Source organism: Electrona antarctica (genome assembly GCF_951216825.1).
Source record: "Electrona antarctica genome assembly, chromosome: 9".
Lineage (NCBI taxonomy): Eukaryota > Metazoa > Chordata > Actinopteri > Myctophiformes > Myctophidae > Electrona > Electrona antarctica.
The window spans coordinates 52,248,464-52,274,977 of record NC_136790.1 but is presented as its reverse complement, the minus strand read 5'-3'; the positions used below and the strand labels follow the sequence as shown (position 1 = coordinate 52,274,977).

Below are 26,514 nucleotides of genomic sequence, written 5' to 3'. Positions count from 1 at the left end.
TTGTCAAATTTGACCATGCATACTTGATATTGTAACTTGGACAATAACTTGGCCCGTAGCACTTGCCCTAGCCTAGCCCCTTAGATAGCACATTATGTAGACTTAGATAGTATTTTAAACAGACTTGTAGCTTGTTACGTAGACAGCTCTAGAATTGCACTTTATGTAGTCATAGCACTTTATAGTACACATGTATAATATATTATATAGTATAGTATGTATAGTTTACATAGATACTCCACTGTTACGTTCTTAGTCTACGCATGATTCATGATAACTACTTTTTATATATGTGATGTATGCCATGCTTTTGTTATTGCTTAATGTAAGTCGCTCTGGATTAAGAGCGTCTGCTAAATGCCTAAATTGTAATTGTAATTGTATATGTCCTTCAAATCTCACATCAAACAAATATTAAAGACTGCATTTTTTCACCTGCGTAATATTGCAAAAATGACGCAGAAAAACGTGTCCACGCATTTGTTACCTCAAGGCTGGACTACAACCGCAAGGTTGCCATGTCCCAAACTGAAAGACATCACCAAACCCGAACCCGGGCTCCCCCAGAGAGAGTGTCGAAGTGTCCTTGAGCAAGACACTGAACACCTAATTGCTCCTGATGTGCTGGTTGGTACCTTGCATGGTTTCCGCTGCCATCGGTGTGTGTGTGAATGGGTGAATTGATGCACAATCTATGTAATGCGCCTTGGATAAAGGTGCATATAAATGCACCATTTACCATTTACTTTTACTCAAGTAGGCCTAAATGTTGACTTCTGGACTTATACTTGTAACAGAGTATTTATTTCTATATTTGCAGTATTTATTTATTTATTGATTGATTTATTGATTGATTGATAAACACGTGACATGAGTACAAGGAATACTCTATGGGAGGAACCAGAAGACAAGGAAGAACTCCCGACATGCATTGCAGTGCCAACGTAGGCAAACAGAAACATGGCCGCCGGTGTTTAATATCAGCAGCGAACCAGTTACTACTACTACTCATTTATCTGTCAGTTCACTGGACTTTTATTTAATAACACCGTAATAAGCGCTGTCTGTCCGTCCCTTCCACGGCCGAGAGGACATAGGATAACATCTCTGTCACGCAGAGACTCTTTATCCATTCCAGCAGAACAAACACAGCAGGTAAATGGAGTTAGCCTTTTTTTAGCCTCCGTCGGCTAACACTGACTGAGCTAAACGGTACATGTTGTCCAATAATATGTTACTGTGGGTATTATTAACCATGTGACCTGCTGTCGTTTTGAATTGGAATTAGTTTTTTTTGCGCTTTCAAACAACCACCATAATATATTCATTCATGATGATCAATAACGACTACTGGTATAGCAGCAGTAGCATGTTGCGATAATAGCCGATCTCCAAGCTCAGGTCACTCACTGAGTGCTTTGAAATGAATGAATATAGATTTGGTGCCTTTTTTGGGGGGTTAATTTCATTTGAAACACTAATATATTGATTGTATCATGGATTCAGAAGCAGCTGTCTTGAATGATCCACAGGGTTATAGGCCAGGGTTGTGGTCATGGTGGTGTGTGTGTGTGTGATGATGACTCAAATGCCAGCATGGCACTTCAGGCACTACCATCGCATTGAAGGCTTGACATTATAGCTATCATTTATAACAGTATGTATGTATATATTATAACAGTTAGTTACAGAACAATTATATATTTTGTAATATACTTATTACAAAAAGTGCCATGTAGACCTAATTTGTGTAATCCTTTGGGCTGCTATATAAACAATGCTTGTCTAATGTGATTACTTTTTGATTGATTGACTGAAGTATTTATTAACGGTATGCAGAATAGGTACATTTCAAGCACAACTCAATACGAAGACTGTGGACGACACCATAGAGCATTACACTTGTTTACAACAGGGTCCACCCTTTTCAATTCATCAGAACATTTAGAGACGTACAGAAATGTACATCATGTCTTAATGACTGTTGGTAGGGCGTAGTGGCATAGGAGCGAAATGAATGTATTCCCTTGTTTGTGCCGAATCTGGGTTGCACATGGTTTGTTGAACTCCCTCTGGTGTTGTGGGTGTGGACTTCATTGACATTAAGGAAGTATCTAGACAGGTACATGGGTATCTTGGTGGTGTAGTGAATCTTGTGGACGGTGGACCAGACCCATTGCAAGGTGCTGTACTCTGTTGTCAACCCTAAGCCATTATCCAGCCTGTCAAAATGGGCAGGGGTGAGGTGGGTTCAGGGATTGAGGCCAAGTAGTAGCCTTACCAGTTTGTTTTTGATTACTACTACTACTACTACTACTACTACTACTACTATTAATAATAATAAAGTGCTCAGAATTTACAGTTGGTCAAATCAAATGACCTACTAAAACATTCTGTCATAACATTTTACAGATTCGTTGTATTGATTTTTTTTGTTCAAGTCTTTGTTGCTGATGTTTTTTAACCCATTAAAACCGGGAAAGCGTCTTGTGTCATTTCTTCACATATTAGGCTGTTCAAAAATAGCAGATGTACATTACAAGCTCACAGTGCGTCACTTCACGCCATGCTGCGAGGCGAGCTTGTACATCTGCTATTTTTAAAACGGCCTAAAATGTGAAGAAAAGTTTTGGAAAAATCTTGAAAGTCAGAAGTGTGATAACTACTCCATTTTTATTAGGCCTTTGCGCAGTCGTTTGCATTAAAACAATCACATGGTTTGACAAGACAGTCTTGTTTGATGGGGTGGAGGGTGGAGGGGGAGGGGGGGGGGGGCAGAACACAGCCGTCAAACATGTGACTTCCATAGGAAACGCATTGGACACACCAGACCGACACAAGAAGACGGGATCCGCACGTAATTCCGATGTCGGACATGCGCTGCTCCCGTGCTTGCGGTTATGGTTAGGTTAGGGTTTGAGGTAGGTTGTCGTTTGTCGGACCAATGACTAGTCTGAGCTAAGTACTGCACCCGCTTCACAAGACACTATAAGAAGACAGGTGTCTGATATGTGTGAGTGGAGCCTCGGAGTCAGAGAGAGATACTGTTGCAAATTTGCAATCTTTGCGTCCTGAATGTTGACACACTGTACAAGGCGATTATCTGTTACATACTGCCAGGGTGGTGGCAATGATGACATCACAGAATGTGTCTGTTGCAGCTCAAGCTCAGTAATGGCATTCTTACTCTATTCAGAGTAAATGATGTAGGGATTATCAGCATTCCAATTTACAATTTAGGCATTTAGCAGACGCTCTTAATCCAGAGCGATTTACATTAAGCAATAACAAAAAAGCATGGCATACATCACATCCAATCTAAAGAAGTATTTATTTTCTCCTGGCTGAATGAGAAGGGACTGAGTGAATGGCGAGTGGCTTCAAGACCTCACAAACTTCCCCCGGTTGTGCGACACTTACCGTTTGTTGTTTCTTAAAGTTAAGTCTGCTTGGTGTTAAAAAGATGGGCAAAATAAGCCATTGGCTTCAGCCTACACCTTTTTGGTCTTTACAAAAGTTGTAAGAAACGATGAAATGAATAATACATTTAATGTTCATTCTATGACCCAAAATGAACTGAACTGAACTTAAAGACTTCACTTAAAGACACATTGTTTTGCACTGTATGGTATTATCTCAAACAATTGCGATTAGGTGATTATGTAATACTTATGAGTTATGACAGGCCTAGCTACAGCTTAAAGTGTGGTGGTGGGAGAGCCTGACCTGCCAACTCAACAGTTGAGTTTTGTGTTTTCGCCCCATGTCTGATGTCTGTTTGTGTGTCCGACCGTGTTGGTGCTGCGAGATTCTTCACAAAATGAGATTGCACAGGTGTCTGTATCTAGACAACGCTGGGCCCTTAGGGCCCACTCGGGTCAATCAGTGAATCTAGACAACGCTGGGCCCTTAGGGCCCACTCGGGTCAATCAGTGAATCTAGACAACGCTGGGCCCTTAGGGCCCACTCGGGACACCAGGTGAGGTAATTGCCATCGTGTTTCGAGCCATCATTTATCCAAATGGTTCTCGACCTGTGGTCCGTGGACCACCACCAGTGGTCCTTGAGGGGGTTCCAGGTGGTCCCCAGCTAAATGATGGAGAGTTGGTAACCAAATGGACCCTTATTAGAGAGTGTAAAATGAAGCCAAATGGACCCTTACGGGTTCATTTTACACTCTCAAAGAGTTAAATTATTGTTAAACATCTGCATTGCAAAATTTTCAAGAAGTCTGCACAATTAGAGAATGTAGAAGAATTGTTATTTTGGATCAAACATCAATACATTTAGTTTTGGCTCTGAGAGGCTAAATGTCATCAAATGGTGGTCTGTTTAGTGGCTCAGATGCAGAATAAATAATGGACAGTTGATGATATGAAGAGGGTTGAAAACTACTGCTTTAAACCTTTCCCCCTTTCCGTCTCTAATATGTCTCTTTATTTTACACACCTTCCTTTACATTCTTCTGTTTTGACGATGCCTTCGTTACTGTTTTCATCCAACATTAAACCCTTTTTCCTTTTCTATTTTACACCCATCGTTTTCCTGCGGTCTGGTTTCCATTCAGGTCCTGGGTATTCAATTCATAATCATGACATGAAAAATAACAACAACATTTAAATCATCACAAAGAATGTACAGGTTGGGGGGGGGATTAGGGGGTTATAAAGAATTGGAGGGTAGTCACTTGACTGACATTTCCTCTCCCTTAGTTTGGACTGCTGAAAGGTGGAATTTCAGGCCTGTTTTAAAGGATGCCAGTGATTTGTTTTTTGTCACTTAAAATTGTATTAATTTTTTGAACAAAATTCAAAGAAAACAATAGCAACACAAACATGAAAAAAAGTCGACATTGCGTATAAAAACTTTCACGTTACATCACATTTGTCCTCAATTAGTTCTTCCTGCAGTCTCAGACGGTGTGTCAGTTTCTCCATGAGATGTATCTCCTGAATCAACTCCTCCCATTGTCCCTGTTTTTTTTTTTTTTAAAGTGAAGGGTTCAGGGCATTCCAGATTCCACACTTGGGTGGCAGTGCTGTAGAAGGAGAATTTACCCATGTTTGTTTTAAAAGTACAGTTTGCTCTCTTCTCTGAAAGGTCTTGTTAATGTTTATTTATGTAATGCTTTACAGCGTTAGAATTGTGTGTGTGTGTGTGTGTGTGTGTGTGTGTGTGTGTGTGTGTGTGTGTGTGTGTGTGTGTGTGTGTGTGTGTGTGTGTGTGTGTGTGTGTGTGTGTGTGTGTGTGTGTGTGTGTGTGTGTGTGTGTGTGTGTGTGTGTGTGTGTGTGTGTGTGTGTGTGTGTGTGTGTGTGTGTGTGTGTGTGTGTGTGTGTGGAGCACATGCACAACCAGTGATATAATATTATTTATTGGTGATGTCTTTCAGTTTGGGACAAAATGGCGAGTCCAAGGACCAGAAGAGTTCTGAAGGAAGTGCGAACGGGGGACGAAAACAATGTAAGCTACTACTCTGAGAGAATCGTAGGATTGCCCAGGTTTTCACAGGGCTTTCAGCCTGTGTTGATGATTAATTAAATGCATGATACCGAAAAATACTCTAGCCCATTTTGAAAAGTCTTTTTTTTAGAACCCCTGCTCTAGCTAATCATTTGGAATGACACGTTGTTTTTGCAGCTTTGCTATGAGTGCGGAGCCTTCAACCCACAGTGGGTCAGTGTGACGTACGGCATCTGGATTTGTCTGGAGTGCTCCGGCAAGCATCGGGGCCTGGGAGTACATCTCAGGTACGTTTTCAATGCTCACAAGCATCGGGGCCTGGGAGTACATCTCAGGTACGTTTTCAATGCTCACAAGCATCGGGGCCTGGGAGTACATCTCAGGTACAGCTTTTAAATAGGGTCATATGTTTTCAATGCTCAAACCTTTTAACTCATTTAGGCCTGACGTCGAAATTTAAAAAATGACTTTTTAAAATGTATTTTTTTCTGAAATACCTCATGTTTCTTGGAATTGGAAACCGACCCCCATCTGAAAATATGTTATTCCAGGAACCCCTCTAAAGCAAAGATTTGAGTTAAAAACGTTCGCTCTGAAAGAATATATATTCAAAGATTTGCGCCACAATTTCACGATTTTTCAAAAATAGCAGACCGCGAGTGCCGTGCTATGAGCTTGTAGATCTGCTATTTTTCAATAGCTAAAGTATAACACGATGCTTCAAACCCCAAAAGGGGTTCACGCCCAAAATGGGTTAAAAAGGGTCATATGTTTTAATGCTCAAACCTTCTAAGGACCACTTTTCAACCTAAGTATCTTCATATAATTGGTTCATGATAAATTACCATGAAACAATTCTACTATGTCTGTGTCTCATAGGAGGGCTGTAGGCAGTTCAGAAACCCGTCCACCAGTGACATAATCGCTTCCATTATCACATTGCAACTGTTCAGGAATAGAAAGCCTGCAGTTTCATTTAGCTTGGATTCCCCATCGATGATGTCACTGGTGGACGGGTTTCTGAACTGCCCACATCCCTCCCATGAGACACAGACTGGTTTCTGAACTGCCCACATCCCTCCCATGAGACACAGACAGGTTTCTGAACTGCCCACATCCATCCCATGAGACACAGACTGGTTTCTGAACTGCCCACATCCCTCCCATGAGACACAGACTGGTTTCTGAACTGCCCACATCCCTCCCATGAGACACAGACTGGTTTCTGAACTGCCCACATCCCTCCCATGAGACACAGACTGGTTTCTGAACTGCCCACATCCATCCCATGAGACACAGACTGGTTTCTGAACTGCCCACATCCCTCCCATGAGACACAGACAGGTTTCTGAAATGCCCACATCCCTCCCATGAGACACAGACTGGTTTCTGAAATGCCCTCATCCCTCCCATGAGACACAGACTGGTTTCTGAACTGCCCACATCCCTCGACACAGACCGAGTAGAAACAAATTATGGCATTTTATTAGTGAGGAGCAATTATACGAAGGTAGGTTGAAAAGTGGTGAAGAGGTCCTTTTAACCTATTTTGGGCAGGAACCCCTTTTGGTATTAGCATTATGTTATGCTTTAGATATTGAAAAATAGCAGATCTACAAGCTCGTAGCGCGCCACCGAGTGGCGCGCTACGAGCTTGTAGGTCTGCTATTTTTGAAACATTGTGAAAATGTGCCTTTTTTGAGAACCACTGGTACAGAAACATAAGGTTTTTTAAGAAAACTGTCAGGATTTTGAAGACATTTGTTTTATTTTCTCGACGTCCGGCCTAAATGGGTTATTGTAGGCTAGAGATTATTGCAGTATTATGTAAATTTGACCTCTTTCCTTCTCTTCTCATGGTAGTTTTGTCCGCTCCGTCACCATGGACAAGTGGAAGGACCTGGAGCTGGAGAAGATGAAGGCCGGAGGGAACGGGAAGTTCCGGCTGTTCCTGGAGCTCCAGGACGCCTACGACCCCGCCTGGAGCTTACAGGAGAAGTACAACAGCAAGCCCGCCGCGCTGTTCAGGGACAAGGTGAGACAGTGTGGTTTTCCTCCACTAAAACATGGCCCTAATCCTGGTCTCTAATAGCCTGATTATCAGACTGTAGCTTTCTTGAAGCTTCAGTCTGACATTGTCTCCTGTCTGAGCGATTTCAAGGGGGAGGGGATTAGAATTTCCCTCAACCCTCTGTGTGTTGCGCTGCGTGATGACGCTGAAAACGGGACTCGGCGCTGATTGGTTGTTCGTTAGACCCACCCCCCCACCACCGATTCTCATTGGATAATACATTTTTCTACCGAAGAAATTATAGGTTCACAGTGCAACACCAGACCAAGAGATGCAGTCCACTCAGAGAGTGGGCGGGGTCTTTGGGCTGGATCCAGGCTAGGTCTCTAAACTAACTCCCCCTGGCCAGCTGGGGTGCCTGATGGAGGGGAAAGGAACTGGTCGGAAATTAATAACGTGTTCCTTCCACGCGCTACGTCCGGCCGGGAAACTCTCCCCTGTCGGGTGAAAAGAAGCAGCTTGGACTCCTCATGCATAGAAGGAAGCATGAGGTCAGTCCGCTGCCCCCCCCCCCCCAGGTTGGCAGAGGAAGTGTAGCGCCCAGGATTACATTAGATAATTGGGTGAAAAAAAATTGGTTACAAAATTGTGGGATAAAACATTAAAAAAATAAAACTAAGATGAAAAATGTTCGTCGACTACCTTCTTCCACTGATAAACTAAATGGAAACTAAATGAAAACTAAGCTATGGTGACTAAAACTAAAGACTAAATATACTGACAATTTCGTCCTGACTAAAATGTTAGGAAGGGACTAGTGGACAAGAGAATCCAGTAGAAGTCATTTTACAATTAGGTGCATGCTGAAAATAGACGGATCTACAAGCTCACAACGCGCCGCGCTGCGACGCGTTGTGGGCTTGCAGATCGGCTATTTTCAGCAAGTGATTCATTGTGAGTCATTACGACGGCATCAAGGCCTGCGCCAAAACACATTTTGTTCGACTAAATCAACTGTAGATTTAGTCGACTAAAACCAGACTAACACTAAAACATGCCAGGTGACTAAAACTAAATAAACTATTCAAGAGACTATGACTAAAACTAAAATCTAAATTTGCTGCCAAAAACAACAGCGAAGGTGAGTACAACAGCAAGCCTGCTGCTGCTGTTCAGGGACAAGGTGAGACACGGCACAGACCGTTCCTTCACACTCCCTTGTGATTTGAGACTGCAGAGCACAACAGTGGAGCAAGCAATCAGGTTACGATAAAATGTACCATAAAAATATATATATTTTGCTTTGTGGACATTCAGAAGTTTATTTTTTCTCTATATTTAGAGTAGCCAATTATTTGTACCCCCCCCCCCCCCCCCCCCCTCTCCCCCTTTTTTTGTACTCGCCAAATTTAGAGGGCCTACCAGGGCCCAGGAAATGATTCCCCGTTCATTTTCCTCATAGACTTTTCAAAAAGTATTTATTTAAAGACCTTTTAACACTCCCATCGCCCAGGACGAAGTATTGTCCAAAAGACGAAGATTATTGATATGAGAAAAGATTAAGTTTATTGATACGAGAACAGATCGCATGGCTGTATAGCCCAGGCGCGCCTGCTGGGCTCTCCTCGGTGACGCGCAAGAGTGAGACGTCATCGAAAAACTCCCTCCTCTGTTTAGCTGATGAAAACGAAAATCTTAAAACGTTCATAACTCGCGATCTAAATCATCCCGTCTTTTTATGAAAAAAGATCCTGTGTTAGACGGCGCTCCGCGGTCCAGTCGCTAGTCTCGATAGATTTATTCTTGTCTCCCGTTGTTGTCGATCGACTCTAGAGTGGTGTGGCTATTGTTGGCTGCTACACACACATCAACAACTTCCGCCGGTACGTCCGGAAAAGGGGTCCGTGTGCAACGGACTCGAACTCATGCTTCCTTCATGCCTGACTGTCCAAGTTGCTCCTTTACACCTGACAGGGGGAGTTTCCCTGGTTGGACGTAGCGAGTGGAAGGAACACGTTGTTCCAACCATTTCCTTTCCCCTCCATCAGGCACCCCCCGGCTGGCCAGGGGGAGGCAGTTTAACTTCATTAGCATTTTCAACACATATATACATACAAAGATGGAAGCAAACAAACAACTATATACCACATACTGAGGTTCAAACAGACGATAACGGATGAAATAAAAATAAATGTGGCTCCGTTTTTTATCTACATAATGAATCTACTTTTCTCCATTGCTTGACAGGTTGCAACAGAGGCTGAGGGTAACGAGTGGTCCATTGAGACATCATCTGCCCAGAACTGGACGTCTCCGCAGCCCAGGACCGGCCTGTCGTCCTCTCATCGGTAAGGCAGCAGCAGGGCATTTTGGACATGATTTACAAGTGGTTTGACCCCATTAACCCATTTTGACCTGAGATCAGATTCTAAAAATGTCTTCTACATCCTGACAGTTTTCTGAAAAAGCTATGTTTCTATGTCAGTCGTTCTTCGATTTTTTTCAAAAATAGCAGATCAAAAGGGGTTCCCGTTCCCGCCCAAAATGGGTTAAGACCCGAGGCTGATCCTGCAAATACATTCTAAATCGGTGGCTCTCAAGCGTTTGCCAAGAACCCCCACAATCATGGGTGTTATTTGGCCACAGACCCCCATCTGACCGAAAGGGAAATTCTTGGCCAAAACCGAATAGGAAACAGTTGGCCGAAAACCGAATACCCGATTATGATTAATATTATATATCATTTTTCCTACCATTGCTGTCATGGCCGTACCTTAAAGCTACCTGATTTATGGCAAACGAAATGGTTATGGCAAAACTTAACTTAAATAATAATCACTATTATGGGTCCATAAAACATTTATTCATCTCTTTTGAATGCATTAATTGCATACACTATTCAGTGATATATTTTCTGCCTAATGTGTTGTGCCAGGGACCCCCCCAGAAGAGAAGATTTGTGTTTAAAAAAAATAAAACTCATTCAACATTTTTCTAAAATGTTCAACGATAGCAGAGGTACAGGCTCGCTGTGTGCTTGTATTATCTGCTAATTTTTGAGAACTACTGTCAGTCCTAAATCACTGTTCTAAGTCCTAATGGTTTTTGTGGCTAAAATCTAAAAGGACAGGATGCTTTCCCGGCGTTTAGCGGCTTCACAAACTCATTGTGCAACAATTCTTTGCATTAAAAACCCATTCTGGGCGGGAACCCCTTTTGGTGTTAGCATTATGTTATGCTTTAGCTATTGAAAAATAGCAGATCTACAAGCTCATAGCGCACCACCGAGTGGCGCGCTACGAGCTTGTAGGTCTGCTATTTTTTGAAAAATCGAAGAACGACTGACATAGAAACATAGCCTTTTCAGAAAACTGTCAGGATGTAGAAGACATTTTTAGAATCTGATCTCAGGTCAAAATGGGTTAAATCCAGTGTAGCATTATGTTGTGCTTTAGCTATTGAAAAATAGCAGATCTACAAGCTCATAGCGCGCCACCAAGTGGCGCGCTACGAGCTTGTAGGTCTGATATTTTTTGAAAAGTCGAAGAACGACTGACATAGAAACATAGCTTTTTTTCAGACTTTTAGAATCTGATCTCAGGTCAAAATGGGTTAAATCCAGTGTTCAATATCACGTGAAGAAGAAGAAAGCAATTCAATTTCTCTTTTTCAGCTCCGGAGGTCCTGGACAGAACTCCTCCAAACCCGGCGATAAGGCCTTTGAAGACTGGCTGAGTGACGACGTGAACTCCTATCAGAGGTGAGAGAGCCTTGTGTACACTTTGTTCACACGCAGCTACAACTCCTGTTTCTCCTGCTCCCCGTCGTACACGTCAGGCCCCAGCATGTTGAAATGGATTGTCCTCATTTGCTATAGGCCTGTCACAATTATGACAAAGGTAGTAGAGCATGCAGCTCCACTCTAGCCTGGCTAATAAGCCAGACTCAAATCACACTGTCGTGTGGTATTTGAGTCTGGAGATGGCTGTGTATGGATCTTGTTTCCCGGGGGGCGGGTTCAAACATTTTCTCTTCGACGCAATTGGTCAGAGCTACTGTCAGTCAAAGGTCTCAAGCATTGAACGTCACTGTACCAAAGCCCGCCCATATTGCATACCGTGTGCCGATTGGCCACTCTAGCCCAGGTGGCAGTACAAGAAGAAGAAATGGAGTCCGCAACACTGGTATGAACTTAGCCTCGGAAACCCAGACGTTTTTATTTCCAGGGAGAAAAAAAAAAGTCTGGGTCCGAGTCCACTTCAATTCGGCATAGAGTAGCGCGAACATCACTCACTCTCTGCTGATTTCTGATCGTCTGCACCTTTGTTAAATTGACACACACACACACATATACACACACACACCCCTCTCTCTCTCTCTCTCTGTCGCGCTAATTAATTAGTCTCATGTCTAGCAGCTGCGCAATGCCGGCGGATCCTGCCGGGAGCTGCCTATGCCATAGAAAGCATAGGTGAGTTCCAGGCTAGTATGAACTCGGCTCCACTGGTTTATTGACTCAACGTTTCGATCACTGGGATCTTCTTCAGGAATGAAGATTCCTAAAGAAGATCCTAGTCGTGATCGAAACGTTGAATCAATAAACCAGTGGCGCTGAGTTTTTCATACCAGTGTTGCGGACTCTATTTCTTCTTCATGTCACAGTTATGACAAATCGCAATGATTTTGCATAATCATATCCATGTTGAGAATAGGTTCATACATTTGGAAAAATCTACAAGCTCACAATGCAATTCAACACTTGTAGATCTGCAATTTCCACTTAAAAAAAAACGTATTTTGGCCATAAGTAACACATTTTTCACATTGATTATTGGTGTTGGTCATTTCCATTCATTTCTTTGTGTATTTCATTTTTTTGTCAGCCCTATTCATGGATCAAAAATGTAAGTTCTTAGTCACCACGACTGATTTGGATTCCATAGAAGCCAAGCATGTCTTCTATGGAAGCGTGTTGCCCACCGAAAATAGCAGATCTACAAGCTCACAACACGTCACACTGCGACATGCTGTGTGACGTGTAGATCGGCTATTTTTGTATTTGAAGTGATGTGAAGTGATGTTTTAGAAGCGTCTTCCATAAACATGCCTTAAAAAATGTCATAAAAGCAAATGGTTGATGCCTCAAATCTGTGATTTCTTCAACTGGTTGGCTGTATGTGGAACAGCTGCAGCATAGGGTTTAGAATGATTACGTACCTAAACATCAGCTTTAAAGGAGAATTCCATGCTAGAAGGGTTTCTTACCTTTTTATTTGTAGTTCTTACGTCCCCACCAAAGAGGTCCAGGTGTTATTTTGTGCAAAAGTGCATTATTGGCCATTTCCCCTAATATAAGCCCTCAATGGGGGTTGGGTTTTTGTGCTAATTCGCTTATTTCCATCGAAATAAGTACTGTAGTAAAGTGTGCCGCTTGGGATACTATTTACATTATGAAGAGAGGATATATACAAAAAAAAAGATTTTTGAGCGATGGAAATGAGCGAATTAGCACAACACCCTATAGCCCCATTCAATTCAATTCATTGCGGGCTTATATTAGGGGAAATAGCCAATAATGCACACAAAATGACACCTGGACCTCTTTGGTGGGGACGTAACAACTACAAAGAAAGGTAAGAAAGCCTTCTAGTATGGAATTCTCCTTTAACCCATTTTGGGCGGGAACCCCTTTTGGTGTTAGCATTATGTTATGCTTTAGCTATTGAAAAATAGCAGATCTACAAGCTCAGCGTGCCACCGAGTGGCACGCTACGAACTTGTAGGTCTGCTATTTTTGAAAAATCGAAGAACGACTGACACAGAAACATAGCTTTTTCAGAAAACTGTCAGGATGTAGAAGACATTTTTAGAATCTGATCTCAGGTCAACATGGGTTAACCTTTCAGTCATTAGACTTCATTTAGCTTTATTCCACGTCTATTCATTGCATTCTGTTTGGTTGTACGTCTCTCTGCAGTGGCGGAGGTTACAGCGGGAATCAGGACAACCGCTATGTTGGTTTTGGCAACACGGTGACGCCAGAGAAGAAAGACGACGACTTCCTGAACAATGCCATGTCCTCTATTTATTCAGTATGTCACACGCACACGCACACACACACACACACACACACACACACACACACACACACACACACACTACTCTATTTATTCAGTATGTCACACACACTCTCACAACACTAGTCTTTAATCCCCCCCAGTTGCAGCAGAACTTGTTGGATTTCATGTATCGTTTGCTTTTTACAGGGTTGGAGCAGTTTCGCAGTCGGTGCCAGCAAGTTTGCGAATGTTGCAAAAGATAATGTAAGTGTTTTTTTTCCATAGAAAATAAGGTTTTGACTGAGAGTTGGAATAATGTAAAACGCGTTGAGTGGAAAAACGATGACAATTTTGGCGTGTTTTAATTGCTTCCATATCTCGTATTAATTACATAAATGTGTCATTTGTTCCCCTTTTAAAACAGACTGCTAAACTGGCAAACCAAGCAACCTTGAAGGTATGAAGCACTTTTATTAAAACCGTTCCCTTTCAGGTTTATGCCTGACGTGAACTGGGCTTAACTTGTTTACTTGATTTCCTATTTTTGCCTTTTTTAAATCTCTTTAATTGTAGGTTAAACGTGACATTTTAGGACCTAAAGGAATAGTTCACGCCAACAATGACAACCACTCATCCTCACGCTACTAGTTGAAACACTGTTGTGATGTTTTTGTCGTTTTCTCCAAACCGGTTCAAATCCGAAGGTGACCGGTTCTTTACAGTTCAAAACGGCTCAAATCCGAAGGTGACCGGTTCTTTACAGTTCAAAACGGCTCAAATCCGAAGGTGACCGGTTCTTTACAGTTCAAAACGGCTCAAATCCGAAGGTGACCAGTTCTTTACAGTTCAAAACGGCTCAAATCCGAAGGTGACCGGTTCTTTAGAGTTCAAAAAGATAACATTAGTCCTTACAGCTTGTGCAGCATAATCCCAGTCTTCCAAAGTTGAGATTTGTTTGGGGCCTGTATTGATGTTCTGTTGTTAGTATAACGCTGACGAAGGCTATACGCCCAAACGAGTACGTTGTGTTGTCTGCTCTGCAGCATACTGTGCGAATTATAAAATAATAAAAAGTGCCTTAACCCATTTAGGCCTGACCTCAAAATATTAAAAAAAATCTTCTAAATCCTCCAGTTTTCAGAAATAAATATTTTCACGATTTAAAAAAAAAAAAAATAGCAGACCTACAAGCTCGTAGCGCGCCACTCGGTGGCGCGCTACGAGCTTGTTGATCTGCTATTTTTCAATAGCTAAATTATAACACCAAAAGGGGTTCCCGCCCCAAAATGGGTTCAACCAAATGACATGTCCGTGAGTGCTGGTATTCTCTCCTTTTTTTTTAGAGAATTTCTTGTAAAGTTAACTCTCCTCGACCGCGCACCCGATAAGAATGTTCAGAGTAACTAAGACAGGTTGGAGTCGTGCGGGCGTCCTTGCTTCAATGGTTTCAAGTGAAGACTGACACGAAAGAGGGAGGGAGAGAGAGAAGGGGAGAGACGTGCAGCAAAGGTCGTCATGTACGTCATGAACTAGTGTCTACTAGGGCAGTGGTTCGTTCCCAAACTTTTTCATGTCAAGGACCCTCAAATTGACACCAATTAGCCCGCGGATCCCCATTTGAAAAGATATGCCAGGGACCCCCCATAAGAGAAGATTGTTACGGCTCTAGCAGTGATTCTCAACCCGTTTAATTTCAACGACCCCCAGTTTGACATGCATTAGTCTACTCTATGGACCCCCCCCCCATTTATTGGCATTTCTATCTCTGGGACCCCCAATTAATATTGTAAAATCAATGTTAATTTAACTCTGAGAGTGTACAAATGGAACCAAATGGACCCATTAGGGTCCATTTGGTTCCATTTGTACACTCTCAGAGTTACAGACCCACACGGGTCCAAACTATCATTTAGCTGGGGACCCCCTGGAACTCCCTCAAGGACCCCCGGGGGTCCCCGGACCCCACTTTGGGAACCACTGTACTAGTGTGCCATGATTCTGGACACGGTGCATAAAAAGGAATTTACAAAATAATAATGGTGTAAAGACTTTAATTCACCCTTTGTCAAGTCCCGCCCGTGGTTGTGCCCCTCTTCGCACCCATTGGTTGCCGTTTCGTGGTTGGACAAAAATCCTCTCTCTCCATCCACTACCATTGAAATAACGTGTTTTTCCAGTTGCTTCGTATTGATAGTCTTCTTATTTTAAACTTGGTGTCAGTAAAAAGGAACATCACAGGTGCAGCATGGTGACTGGACATGTATCATGTTCTTTTTTCATTTTTTTTTCCAAAAAATTATGTTTTAGCAAATTCAACGTAAACAAGGCAGAAAGAGCCTGCTGCTGGTTAGTCAGTCGGGGACCAATCAGAAGGCTGACCAACGGTGAATTGTGCTGCAAAAGCTGTTGCCCTTTTAGATCTGTGAAGAACCGGTCAGGCTTGACTTGAGTTGTCTTGGAGAAAAGGCTGCTGGGAAGCCGGGCGACCTCGCCTCCCTGTGTGTTATTATGTGGACAAAGAAACCTCACCCAACGTTTCAACTGGAACTATTCCTTTTATATGTGCTACAGGCGTTGACACTAAGGGTTGCCCACTTGCCCCCTGGCAGGTAAATAAAACTGTCTGCTTGCCGGTTTGGTTGCCCGACCTGGCAAGTGATGGTTTGAGAGGGCACCGCAACCGTCTTTAAGTATGAACACAACACAAGATAATCTGTCTAAACACCTGAACGTGGCTTCTGGCCTGTGGAATGTAAAATAAGAGCAACTGTTTGCCTACTATAATGTGCTGTTTTCACCGTTGCTAGTTCCTAGTCCTACACAAAATATAAAATAACCCATAGTCATATTCATAGTAGTTATTTGGCATAAAAATTGAAGTTTTTTTTTTTTTTTTTTTTTCGTCATTAAAATTTGTACCTATAATTTTATAATGGACGATTACTTTTTGGGCAAGTGGGGCAAGCAGAACATGACCTGTTCTTGACCGACAGGCAAGTGTTCTCTGAGACCTTTAGTGTCAATCCCTGAGTGCTAGTGCTGCCAACGAATATTCCACATTCGAATGAATATTCGAATGTAAAAAAATAAAAGAATAATCGAATATTTTAAATTAAGATTCAAATAAAAAACAATAACAATAAAATTGCTGTGCGAGTTCTGGCGAGACTATGTGCCACGTAAACTAAAACATTGTACAAAAAAATTAGGCTATTAAGATAATTACGAATCATTCATTTGATCTCGCAAGACTCAAATTAAGAGCGCATTTCTCAGCACCAACTGTGGCCCATACAGGACCGGACCATATAGATAAAGAAAGAGAAGGTTTTACAGCATATTATTCTGCAATATTCATATCATATTCATATTAAAATCATATACATTCGAAATCATTCGGAAATTGTTCGAATACATGTGGTGTTTTAACCCATTTTGACCTGAGATCAGATTCTAAAAATGTCTTCTACATCCTGACAGTTTTCTGAAAAAGCTATGTTTCTATGTCAGTGGTTCTTCGGTTTTTAAAAAATAGCAGACCTACAAGCTCGTAGCGCGCCACTCGGTGGCGCGCTATGAGCTTGTAGATCTGCTATTTTTCAATAGCTAAAGCATAACATAATGCTAACACCAAAAGGGGTTCCCACCCAAAATGGGTTAAAATCATATACATTCGACATTCGAAATCATTCGAAAATTGTTCGAATACAAAATGTTTTAAAAGGAATATTCGAATATCATTTTTGGCCAATATTCTGGCAGCACTACTGAGTGCACGGCTTTCTGTGTGAACACTGCAGTGGAATGAACTTCTTGTTACTTCTCTAACTTCTCTCTGCCTTCACTGGATCTATAGCTAAAGGGTTATAAAGCACCCCCAGACTCAGAGCCGGTAAAACAAAGCAAATGCCAGCTGCATGGCTTCATGTTCACTATAATATCATTTTATTTTATGTACTTTTATTTGTTGTTATAACATTGTTGACTACTGTTTGTTTTTTTGCTTGTGTATATACAGTAACACAGGACTTTGCTTGATCTGGCACCTGCACCTTAACCCATTTTGACCTGAGATCAGATTCTAAAAATGTCTTCTACATCCTGACAGTTTTCTTAAAAAGCTATGTTTCTAAGTCAGTCGTTCTTCGATTTTTCAAAAATAGCAGTGGCGCGCTACGAGCTTGTAGGTCTGCTATTTTTCAATAGCTAAAGCATAACATGATGCTAACACCAAAAGGGGTTCCCGCCCAAAATGGATAATCTCTATAAAACAATGACGTTGAAGTAGAAATTAATCCCATGTCCTCTATGTAGAAATTAATGGAGTAAGAATAGATGGACTGGGAATTGTCCAATTTTAATCTTCTAATCTCGCTTAGCAGAAATGGAAATAAATAAAATGTAAAGATGTTTTAAAAATATCTGAACGTAAATGGCAGCTTCCTTACTCTAGATTTAAGGAGCTGTAGTTCCAGACACTATAGCATTCATAGATTGTGGAATAGTTGTCTGGCTATAGTGGCTACGCGAGACTCAGAGTAATCTAGTAAGAGAGTGGTGACACGCTTTGATCTCGCCGCAAAGCGGGTGCCTATGGGCGATAGTTCCAAACATTGCTCCTATGGCTGGAACTATTCCATTGAGATAGAATGAGCACTTTCGCATTCCATTGTTACAATGAGAGTCAACGGGAGTGTCATTACTCTCTTTTTATACTACTCTGGCGAGACTAGTAATCTTCTAAACCGGAAATCCAGGGCTACAGGAAGTTCCAGTCGGCTGGGCCAACATCTTTATCTCTCTGTAAAATGGAGATAAAAAACTGGGAATGAGGTTTAGGATTCTTCTCCTCGTCAGCCCTTATAGGAACAAAGAAGCAGCTCGTGCAAATATGTGACGAGCTTGCAGTATCTTACACTATTTTAACCCATTTTGACCTGAGATCAGATTCTAAAAATGTCTTCTACATCCTGACAGTTTTCTGAAAAAGCTATGTTTCTTTTTTAGTCGTTCTTCGATTTTTCCAAAATAACAGACCTACAAGCTCGTAGCGCGCCACTCGGTGGCGCGCTATGAGCTTGTAGATCTGCTATTTTTCAATAGCTAAAGCATATCATAATGCTAACACCAAAAGGGGTTCCCACCCAGAATGGGTTAAATAAAAGTTATAATTTATTCCTAAACAGGTTCTTTCTGACACACCCGGCTTTAGTATTCTGTTGTATTAGAATGATATTTTAGGCTGATAAAAAAAAATCTATAAATACAATAGTGACCGATACCATCACTCATATCCATGTTGTCATGGAGTATCCATTCATGCATGACCATTCTTTTGTTCTGTCTGTTTGTGCTATTCTGACGGTGCTTCGTTGAGGTGTAATGGTACATTTGAGAGCAATAATTTCACCACTATCTAATCGGTTCCTATTCTAAATTTTAACCCATTTTGACCTGATTCTACAAAATGTCTTAAAAAAAACCTATGTTTCTGTGTCAGTGGTGCTCAACAATTTCATGTCAGTGGACCCCCAGAATTATCTGTTTTTGGCTGCGGACCCCCATCTGAAAATATGTAGTTCCAGGGACCTCCCAGAAGCAAACATTTGAGTTATACAAATGTTCGCTCTGAAAGAATATACATTCAAAGATTTGCGCCACATTTTCACGATTTTTCTGAAATAGCAGACCTACAAGCTCGTAGCGCGGCACTCGGTGCCGCGCTATGAGCTTGTAGATATGCTATTTTTCAATAGCTAAAGTATAACATAATGCTTAAAACACCAACAGGGGTTCCCGCCCAAAATGGGTTAAGTTGTACATTATTTCCCCCCTACTAGATTAGTGTGTTATTATTACACATTACATTTAACGGGGGAGAACAGTCCGGTGGGACATTTCAAAATAATATAAAATATCTTTTGAACATCCTAAATGACAAACACGTCTGCAATGTATCTCCTATTATGTAGGGCCTGTCACGATTATTTCATAATCGCCCAATAACAATTATTTGAGATAATCGCAATTATTTTTTTGCATTCGTTTTCCATGTTGAAAAATGTCCATACATTTATATACATTTTTCCAAAAAAATAGCAGATCTACAAGCTCACCACACGTCACGCTGTGACTTGTTGTAAGCTTGTAGATCAACTATTTCCGCTTTTGTAATTTAAAAAAAAAATAGTGAAATGTGTGCAATTTGTGATTACGAAGCCCTAAAAGGCAAACAAATCGCAATGTTCAATGCAAAAAAGAAATATATATTTGTGTGACAATTAATTGTCAAACTACAAATTTGTAATCGTGACAGGCCTACTATTATGAACAAAAACATGTGTGCAGAATAGGGCATTAAGCAACTAGTCGACTAGTTTACTAATTTACCAATTTTGTAGGCCTCAAGATCAAGTAGATTATAGTTATAGTCACCATGTACACAGTTTTTCAATGTACAAATGTTTATTTCCAAAGAAAAAAAAAAGTTATTTTTTTTAAATTTTGTACATAATAGGTAGTTAAACAACTAGTCGACTAGTAAAAATGACTAGAAGTGAATGCCCTAGTGCAGAACAACAGCATCATGGCCTTACAAACCAACGGAACACATGATGGATGAACCATTAACACCCCCATTCTATAGCATGTTGTTCAGTCTGGCTGTGAATGGAACGATCACATGGCACGCCTCACTGCAGCCACCTAACTCCGCTTAGGGGGCTCAGCATCATCATTGCATTGTTGTGAATGTTTAAAAAAAAAAAAAAAAAACGCCTGTCTTTATTCAAGCATATTCCCCCTCCCTCCTCTCATCATCTCCACCTATAGGCCACAGAGTTAGGACACACTTTAAATGAGAATGTTATCAAACCCACACATGAGAAGGTAACATTTGATGTTTGAAGTTGCTTTGTTTCTTTGTTGGTGGTTGGTGGCGGGTTTTGCAAGTTGCTTTTTTGTGTGTGTGTGTGTAGTAGAAACGGCTTCAGATGTGACTGTGCATTTTGACATCCATTCGTTGTCTTGTTGGGATCGACGCTGCCTGCTTTTATGTTGGTCCTACACTAAATGACAAAAGCTGTGTTTTTTTTCTTCTTTTTATGGCGTTTGTCTCGGAGCTAACAGCCGATGACTGCTGTCTGTGCATCTAATCTAAAGGGGGAGGTGTTGGACATTTAACCACTTTTAATCCATTTTGACCTGAGATCAGATTCTAAAAATGTCTTCTACATCCTGACAGTATTCTGAAAAAGCTATGTTTCCATGTCAGTCGTTCTTAGATTTTTCAAAAATAGCAGACCTACAAGCTCGTAGCGCGCCACTCGGTGGCGCGCTATGAGCTTGTAGATCTGCTATTTTTCAATAGCTAAAGCATAACATAATGCTAACACCAAAAGGGGTTCCCGCCCAGAATGGGTTAATCCATTTAGGCCTGACATCGAAATTAAAAAAATGTCTTCTATATCCTGACAGTTTTCTGAAATACCTCATGTTTCTATATCGGAGAGCCTAGAGGTGCTCAATATTTCATGTCAAGGACCCCACAAATGTAATAGGCCTCCGACCCCCATCTGAAAATATGTAGTTCCAGGGACTTCCCCAGAAACAAAGATTTTAGTTAAAAACGCTCACTCTGAAAGAATATATATTCAAAGATTTGTGCCACATTTCCACGATTTTTCAAAAATAGCAGACCTACAAGCGCTATGAGCTTGTAGATCTATTTTTCAATAGCTAAAGTATAACGTAATGCTTAAAACACCAAAAGGGGTTCCCATACAGAATGGGGTTTTAACCAAGTGGCCCTATTTTAAGCATTAAGCAATAACAGGGTTTTGAAAATGTACTTTTTTTCTTATCATGTTTTGCTATTTCCACATGTCCAAAAATAAGGAATAAGTGGTTAAAGGTCCACTCCTCTCATTAATCAATGTATATAGTTAGTTAGTCTTGCTTTTGTCCCTTTAGTGTACTATTTACATTAGTCATTGAAAGTATGTGCTTTATGTGTCTTATAGAATCCACAGACTGTATAGATGCATTAATTTTAGTCAATGTACCAAATCAATCAATGATTGATTAATCTCACATTAATAATTCATAATTCATTCCTCGTGGGAGAGAAAATAAATTCATACTCACACATTCTCACAATCAAAGGGAAGTAGCTGAATTTGACTGATTGATTTTAATCGCAACAGTATTGGGGGAGAAAATTAAATTTGTTAAATCAAGAACTACAGTGTAGTGTAGTTTTGGTTCTTATTAACGGTGCTCTGACCGATCCAGGTGAAGGATGGAAAGTTGCTAGATGAGATGGCGGTCGGCATCACTGGGCTGGCATATAAGGTAGGATGCTGTGAGGCAGGCCTATCCCTGCCTTTAGTGAACCCACCAACAACCAGTCTGTCTGCTGAGGAGGAAACCAACATGGTACCTCTACCTCACCGCTGAGGAGGAACCAACATGGTACCTCTACCTCACCGGAGCTCTGAGCTCACACAGGAACCAACATGGTACCTCTATTACCTCACCGGAGCTCTGAGCTCACACAGGAAAGTCCTCAGTGTTGACCCATTTTGACCTGACTTCGAAATTAAAAAATGTCTTTAAAAAAAAGCCCCCCCATCTGAAAATATGTTGTTCCAGGCACCTCCCCAGAAGCAAAGATTTTAGTTAAAAAAACTGAAACTCTGAAAGAATATATATTCAAAGATTTTTGCGTGTGCTCCTTAAATATCTCTGGGGCGGTACCACGCCGTGGTACTGCGTGCCATGACCAATGCAACACTGTTTCAGAGACCCCCCCCCCCAGAAGCAAAGACTGGAGTTGAAAATGTTTCGCTTTAAATATTTATTGGAGATTTAACTAACACTGAGGATTTTTGCTGTGCAGATTTTGAGAAGAAGAAGACTTTGTTCACAAAGAGAAGCAAAAAGCTCCTAAAACGAGACTGGTTTTGGTGTGTTGACTTGATGTACATTTGAAGAAACTTAATGTCATGTTTTCTCCCTCTTTTCCTTGCTGCCATTTATACTCTGGTGGTGAGTATTGTGTAGGACTTACCTTATGGGTTAGAATGAAATATATTGGTTTGTTATGTTATATGTTCTGTCTATTATACTGTAATATGTTATTTCCACACCGGGTGGCTAGTGGCTACACAAAACCCCATTTAAAAATATATAAACCCCATTAAAAAAAAATATATATATATATATATGGGTTGTGTAACAAATCATCATTTATGCAAAAAGGTGATGAATATTTGCTCTATATGCGAATGTATATCAATAATGTGTTGAGGAAAAGCCCCCCAAAAAAAAGTCTTTATTGTAACGGCCAAATGAGAGAGAAAAAAATAAGAGCCAGATTTTTTTGACCTCTGTAGGTCTTTGTCCGGGCTTTTATAAAAAAACATAACTCAAGACCTATAATTACTTTTCCCACAATCCCAATAGACTAGCATACAGTAATTAGGAGAAAAGCAGGAACCCCATAGGGACTCTAGGGAGCCCAATATTTTACAGTATTGACAGTATTCCCCCCCCCCCCCCCCTTTTTCCTGAAAAGTAGTAGCAGCAGAGAATAGTACTGGAGCCACAGCTCCATCCTCGTCTGCTGCAACCTATTTTGACCTGAGATCAGATTCTAAAAATGTCTGTTTGAAAATGACAGTTTTCTGAAAAAGCTATGTTTCTATGTCAGTCGTTCTTCGATTTTTCAAAAATGGCAGACCTACAAGCTCGTAGCGCGCCACTCGGTGGCGCGCTATGAGCTTGTAGATCTGCTATTTTTCTATAGCTAAAGCATATCATAATGCTAACACCAAAAGGGGTTCCCGCCCAAAATGGGTTTTAATGACATCCTGGTTATTGTGATCTCCGATTAATTACCAAAACATATATCTTTGTTAGAAACTTGTTTTCACAGTTATTGAATGGAATAATTATTTTTTTGAAGTCAATGTGTACTAATTGAAAGAACGGTGTAAACATTAAAGTGCAAGCAAATGTAATACTTTGTGTAACAAAACAACTGTCTAGTTTTGTTAACTCAAGTCTTGCGTCTTAGGTTCAGGGAGCTGGTGCAAAGTTGACTGGACTCTTCACTGGAAAGCCTGAAGACGGGTAAGAGAGTAACATCCTTTTACTCATTTGGCTATACTAATTACTACTACTAACCCATTTACCGCTACCATTAATCCGTCTCTCGATCGCGTACTGCCAGGGTTTTATCGCGCATAACACTTACTTTGAAGAGCCAAATATCGGTAATTCCATGTTCCTGTGACAAACTGATGTGTGTGGTGTCTTCACCGGTTGTTGTTCTCTCGGTCGATGGTGGATAAAGCCGACCGCGCGTATCACAGCGCCTGCTACAGGCCGTTGAAAACGCTTGTCTGGCCCAGAAACTGCCACCGCAATGTCGCTTCTGAGATACAGGGGTTTTACTCATAGAGTATATAAAAGGATAGAGACTGAACTGGCGCGAAGCTCCGCCCCCCCAGCTATTCATGTCAGTGGAAGTTGCTCAGTGGCGTTTTGAAGCACCCGGAAGACTGCCGGAAGTACCGTCTCAGAACGTCTACTTCCGCATTTGACCACCAAATTTTGGTGGTCAAATGCGGAAGTGCAACCGAGCGCTCAATGTTAAAGCTCATAGCACGCCACCGAGTGGCGCGCTACAAGCTTGTAGGTCTGCTATTTTTGAAAAATCGTGAAAATATTTATTTCAGAAAACTGGAGGATTTTAAAATTTCGACGTCAGGCCCTAAATGGGATAATGTGTGTGTTTTGGTGCTGCAGGTCCGGTGGAGACAGCTACCAGAACATGGACGCCACCGACGGCTACCAGGCAGGACACCAGCCCCCGGCCAAGGACTTCTGGGAGACCTTCGGCAGCAGCACCTCCTTATCGAAACAACAACAACAGCAGCAGCAGCAGGAACAACCACCACCACCACAGCAGCAACCCAAGAAGTCTCCCAGCAGCGACGACTGGACCGCCGTGGACAACAACTCCTCGGCCAAGAAGAGCTCCGACAACAGCTGGGACATCTGGGGCGGCTCGGAGACGGCGGCGTCCGACAAGGAGAAGAACAAGCACAGCACGGGAGACAGCTGGGAGGCGTGGGACAACAACTGGGAGAACGCGGCCGCCGAGGACGGCGGCAGCAGCAGCAACAAGGCCAAGAAGAGCCCCTCGTCCTCCTCCTCCGCCGCCGCCAAGCCCGCCGAGGAGACCTGGGACAATGCCGACTGGTAGTGTAGTTGTGGTGGTCCTCACGGGTGCGTTTTAACAGCAGGGGGGGGGGGGTGACAGCCTGGTGTATTTTCCCCCGGAAGTGTGTTATTTTGTCTATATGTCGGGACCCGGCAACTACCGTCGATATAGCCTGGGCAGCGTTCCGTTTGGTGTTTTATGATCCGGTTCGGGAGCAGGATGGTAACTTTCGTCATGTTGTAGTCAAATGGTTTGTAGTCACCTTGACGAGGCGGAATCGGTATTTATGAATGGATACTTTCTTACTCCGCCTTGTGGCTTCCTGCCTGACGACTACAAATCTGTGACTATACAACATGACGTAAATTACCGTCCGCTCCAGAACCGGTCGGTTCACACGGTGACTTTTGGAACACAGACCAGGCTTTTCCTCGGCGATAGTCGGGGGGGGGGGGGGGGGGGGAAGTGGGCTGGAGGAACGTCGCCCCGAAAACATTGAAAATTTGGACGACATCGTTCGGGGCGTTTAGCCAATCAAATTTCATGTGTCGCTTTGCTTTACCCTCCATACCACCAATACGAGGACACGCCCACCAGGATATTCGTATCGCCGCAGAGTCGCCGTTGTTGTTCTTCTCCCGCTGTTAAAACGTACTGTCACACTCCCCCCCCCCCCCCCCCATCTCCTCTCACTGTCACTTTCAGGGAAAGCACGGCCCCCAGCTCCCTCCCTGTCAAGCCATTCAGTATATATATTTATTCTAGCCCAGGATACAATGCTAAAGTTAGACTTTAACCCCCCCTACCCCCAAAAAAAAAAAGGTTATTCCTGAATATATATATATACATAATAATGTGTCTGTTGCGATTTTTGTTTATATAAAAGTGAGAATTATTCAATATCAGGAGAGCCGGGAGGAACTGAATAAATAGTGTAAATATTGACATTATTTCCATAATTAATATTATCTCTTGAGCTATGGTTGGAAATAGGTTTTAGTCCTATTACGTTCCTATACAGTTTGCAGCAGTTGCCTTTTTCTATTGTGCGTGAGCTACGTGATTATGTCTACTATGAAAATTAACACGGTATATAAAGGGATTTTGGACAGTGGACACCTACAGTAAATACAGTAAATACTAACAGCAAAATGCGCCGTTGCCAGTCGGATTCGATGACTTAATGCATGTGCTTGACACTATAGTGACATTCTCAACATCTTTGGTTTTTACATTTGAAATTACAATTACAAAATTGCTTCTCATACCAACAGTTGCTTTAAATGGTGCATTTATATAGCGCCTTTATCCAAGGCGCTTTACATAGATAGCATTACATTCACCCATTCACACGCATTCATACACCTTTACATAGATTGTGCATTACATTCACCCATTCACACACATTCATATGCCTTTACATAGATTGTGCATTACATTCACCCATTCACACACATTCATACACCGATGGCGGCGGAAACCATGCAAGGCACCAACCAGCACATCGGGAGCAATTAGGGGTTCAGTGTCTTGCTCAAGGACACTTCGACACTAACTCTGGGAACTGGGAACCTTGCGGTTACCATCCGGCCACTCTACCCCTGAGCCACCGCCACCCCTACAGGTATAGAGTGTACTCCAGCCCCATTGATTCAATTCAGAAAGGTAAATTGCCGATCACAGATTGAGTCATTTGGAGTGATTATCGGCGATCATCTCTATGAAAAACATGTGTCTGTATCAGTGGTGCTCA

General features: G+C 41.9%; 1 protein-coding gene across 2 annotated transcripts; it reads left to right on the top strand.

Annotated features, from left to right (window-relative positions):
* The first annotated feature begins 913 nt into the window (after positions 1 to 913).
* arfgap1 (ADP-ribosylation factor GTPase activating protein 1) lies at positions 914 to 25,706 on the top strand. Of its 2 annotated transcripts, XM_079511263.1 has the most exons (13): positions 914 to 1,155; positions 5,391 to 5,461; positions 5,639 to 5,748; positions 7,325 to 7,496; positions 9,720 to 9,820; positions 11,146 to 11,232; positions 13,450 to 13,564; positions 13,739 to 13,795; positions 13,956 to 13,988; positions 20,363 to 20,419; positions 21,824 to 21,883; positions 23,610 to 23,665; positions 24,344 to 25,706. In XM_079511263.1, exons 2-13 carry the CDS (start codon positions 5,402 to 5,404, stop codon positions 24,801 to 24,803), a joined length of 1,368 nt encoding a protein of 455 aa, XP_079367389.1. In that variant the 5' UTR covers positions 914 to 1,155; positions 5,391 to 5,401; the 3' UTR covers positions 24,804 to 25,706. The 2 variants fall into 2 exon arrangements, with proteins under 2 accessions (XP_079367389.1, XP_079367390.1); XM_079511264.1 differs by lacking the exon at positions 20,363 to 20,419.
* The last annotated feature ends 808 nt before the right edge of the window (positions 25,707 to 26,514 follow it).

What these genes read in the sequence shown, in the direction of transcription:
- arfgap1 (XM_079511263.1), top strand. Translation starts at nt 5,402, where the DNA reads ATGGCGAGTCCAAGGACCAGAAGAGTTCTGAAGGAAGTGCGAACGGGG. An exon ending in CCGCGCTGTTCAGGGACAAG is followed by an intron (nt 7,497 to 9,719) that starts GTGAGACAGTGT and finishes ATTGCTTGACAG; the next exon opens with GTTGCAACAGAGGCTGAGGG. An exon ending in TCAAACCCACACATGAGAAG is followed by an intron (nt 20,420 to 21,823) that starts GTAACATTTGAT and finishes TGACCGATCCAG; the next exon opens with GTGAAGGATGGAAAGTTGCT.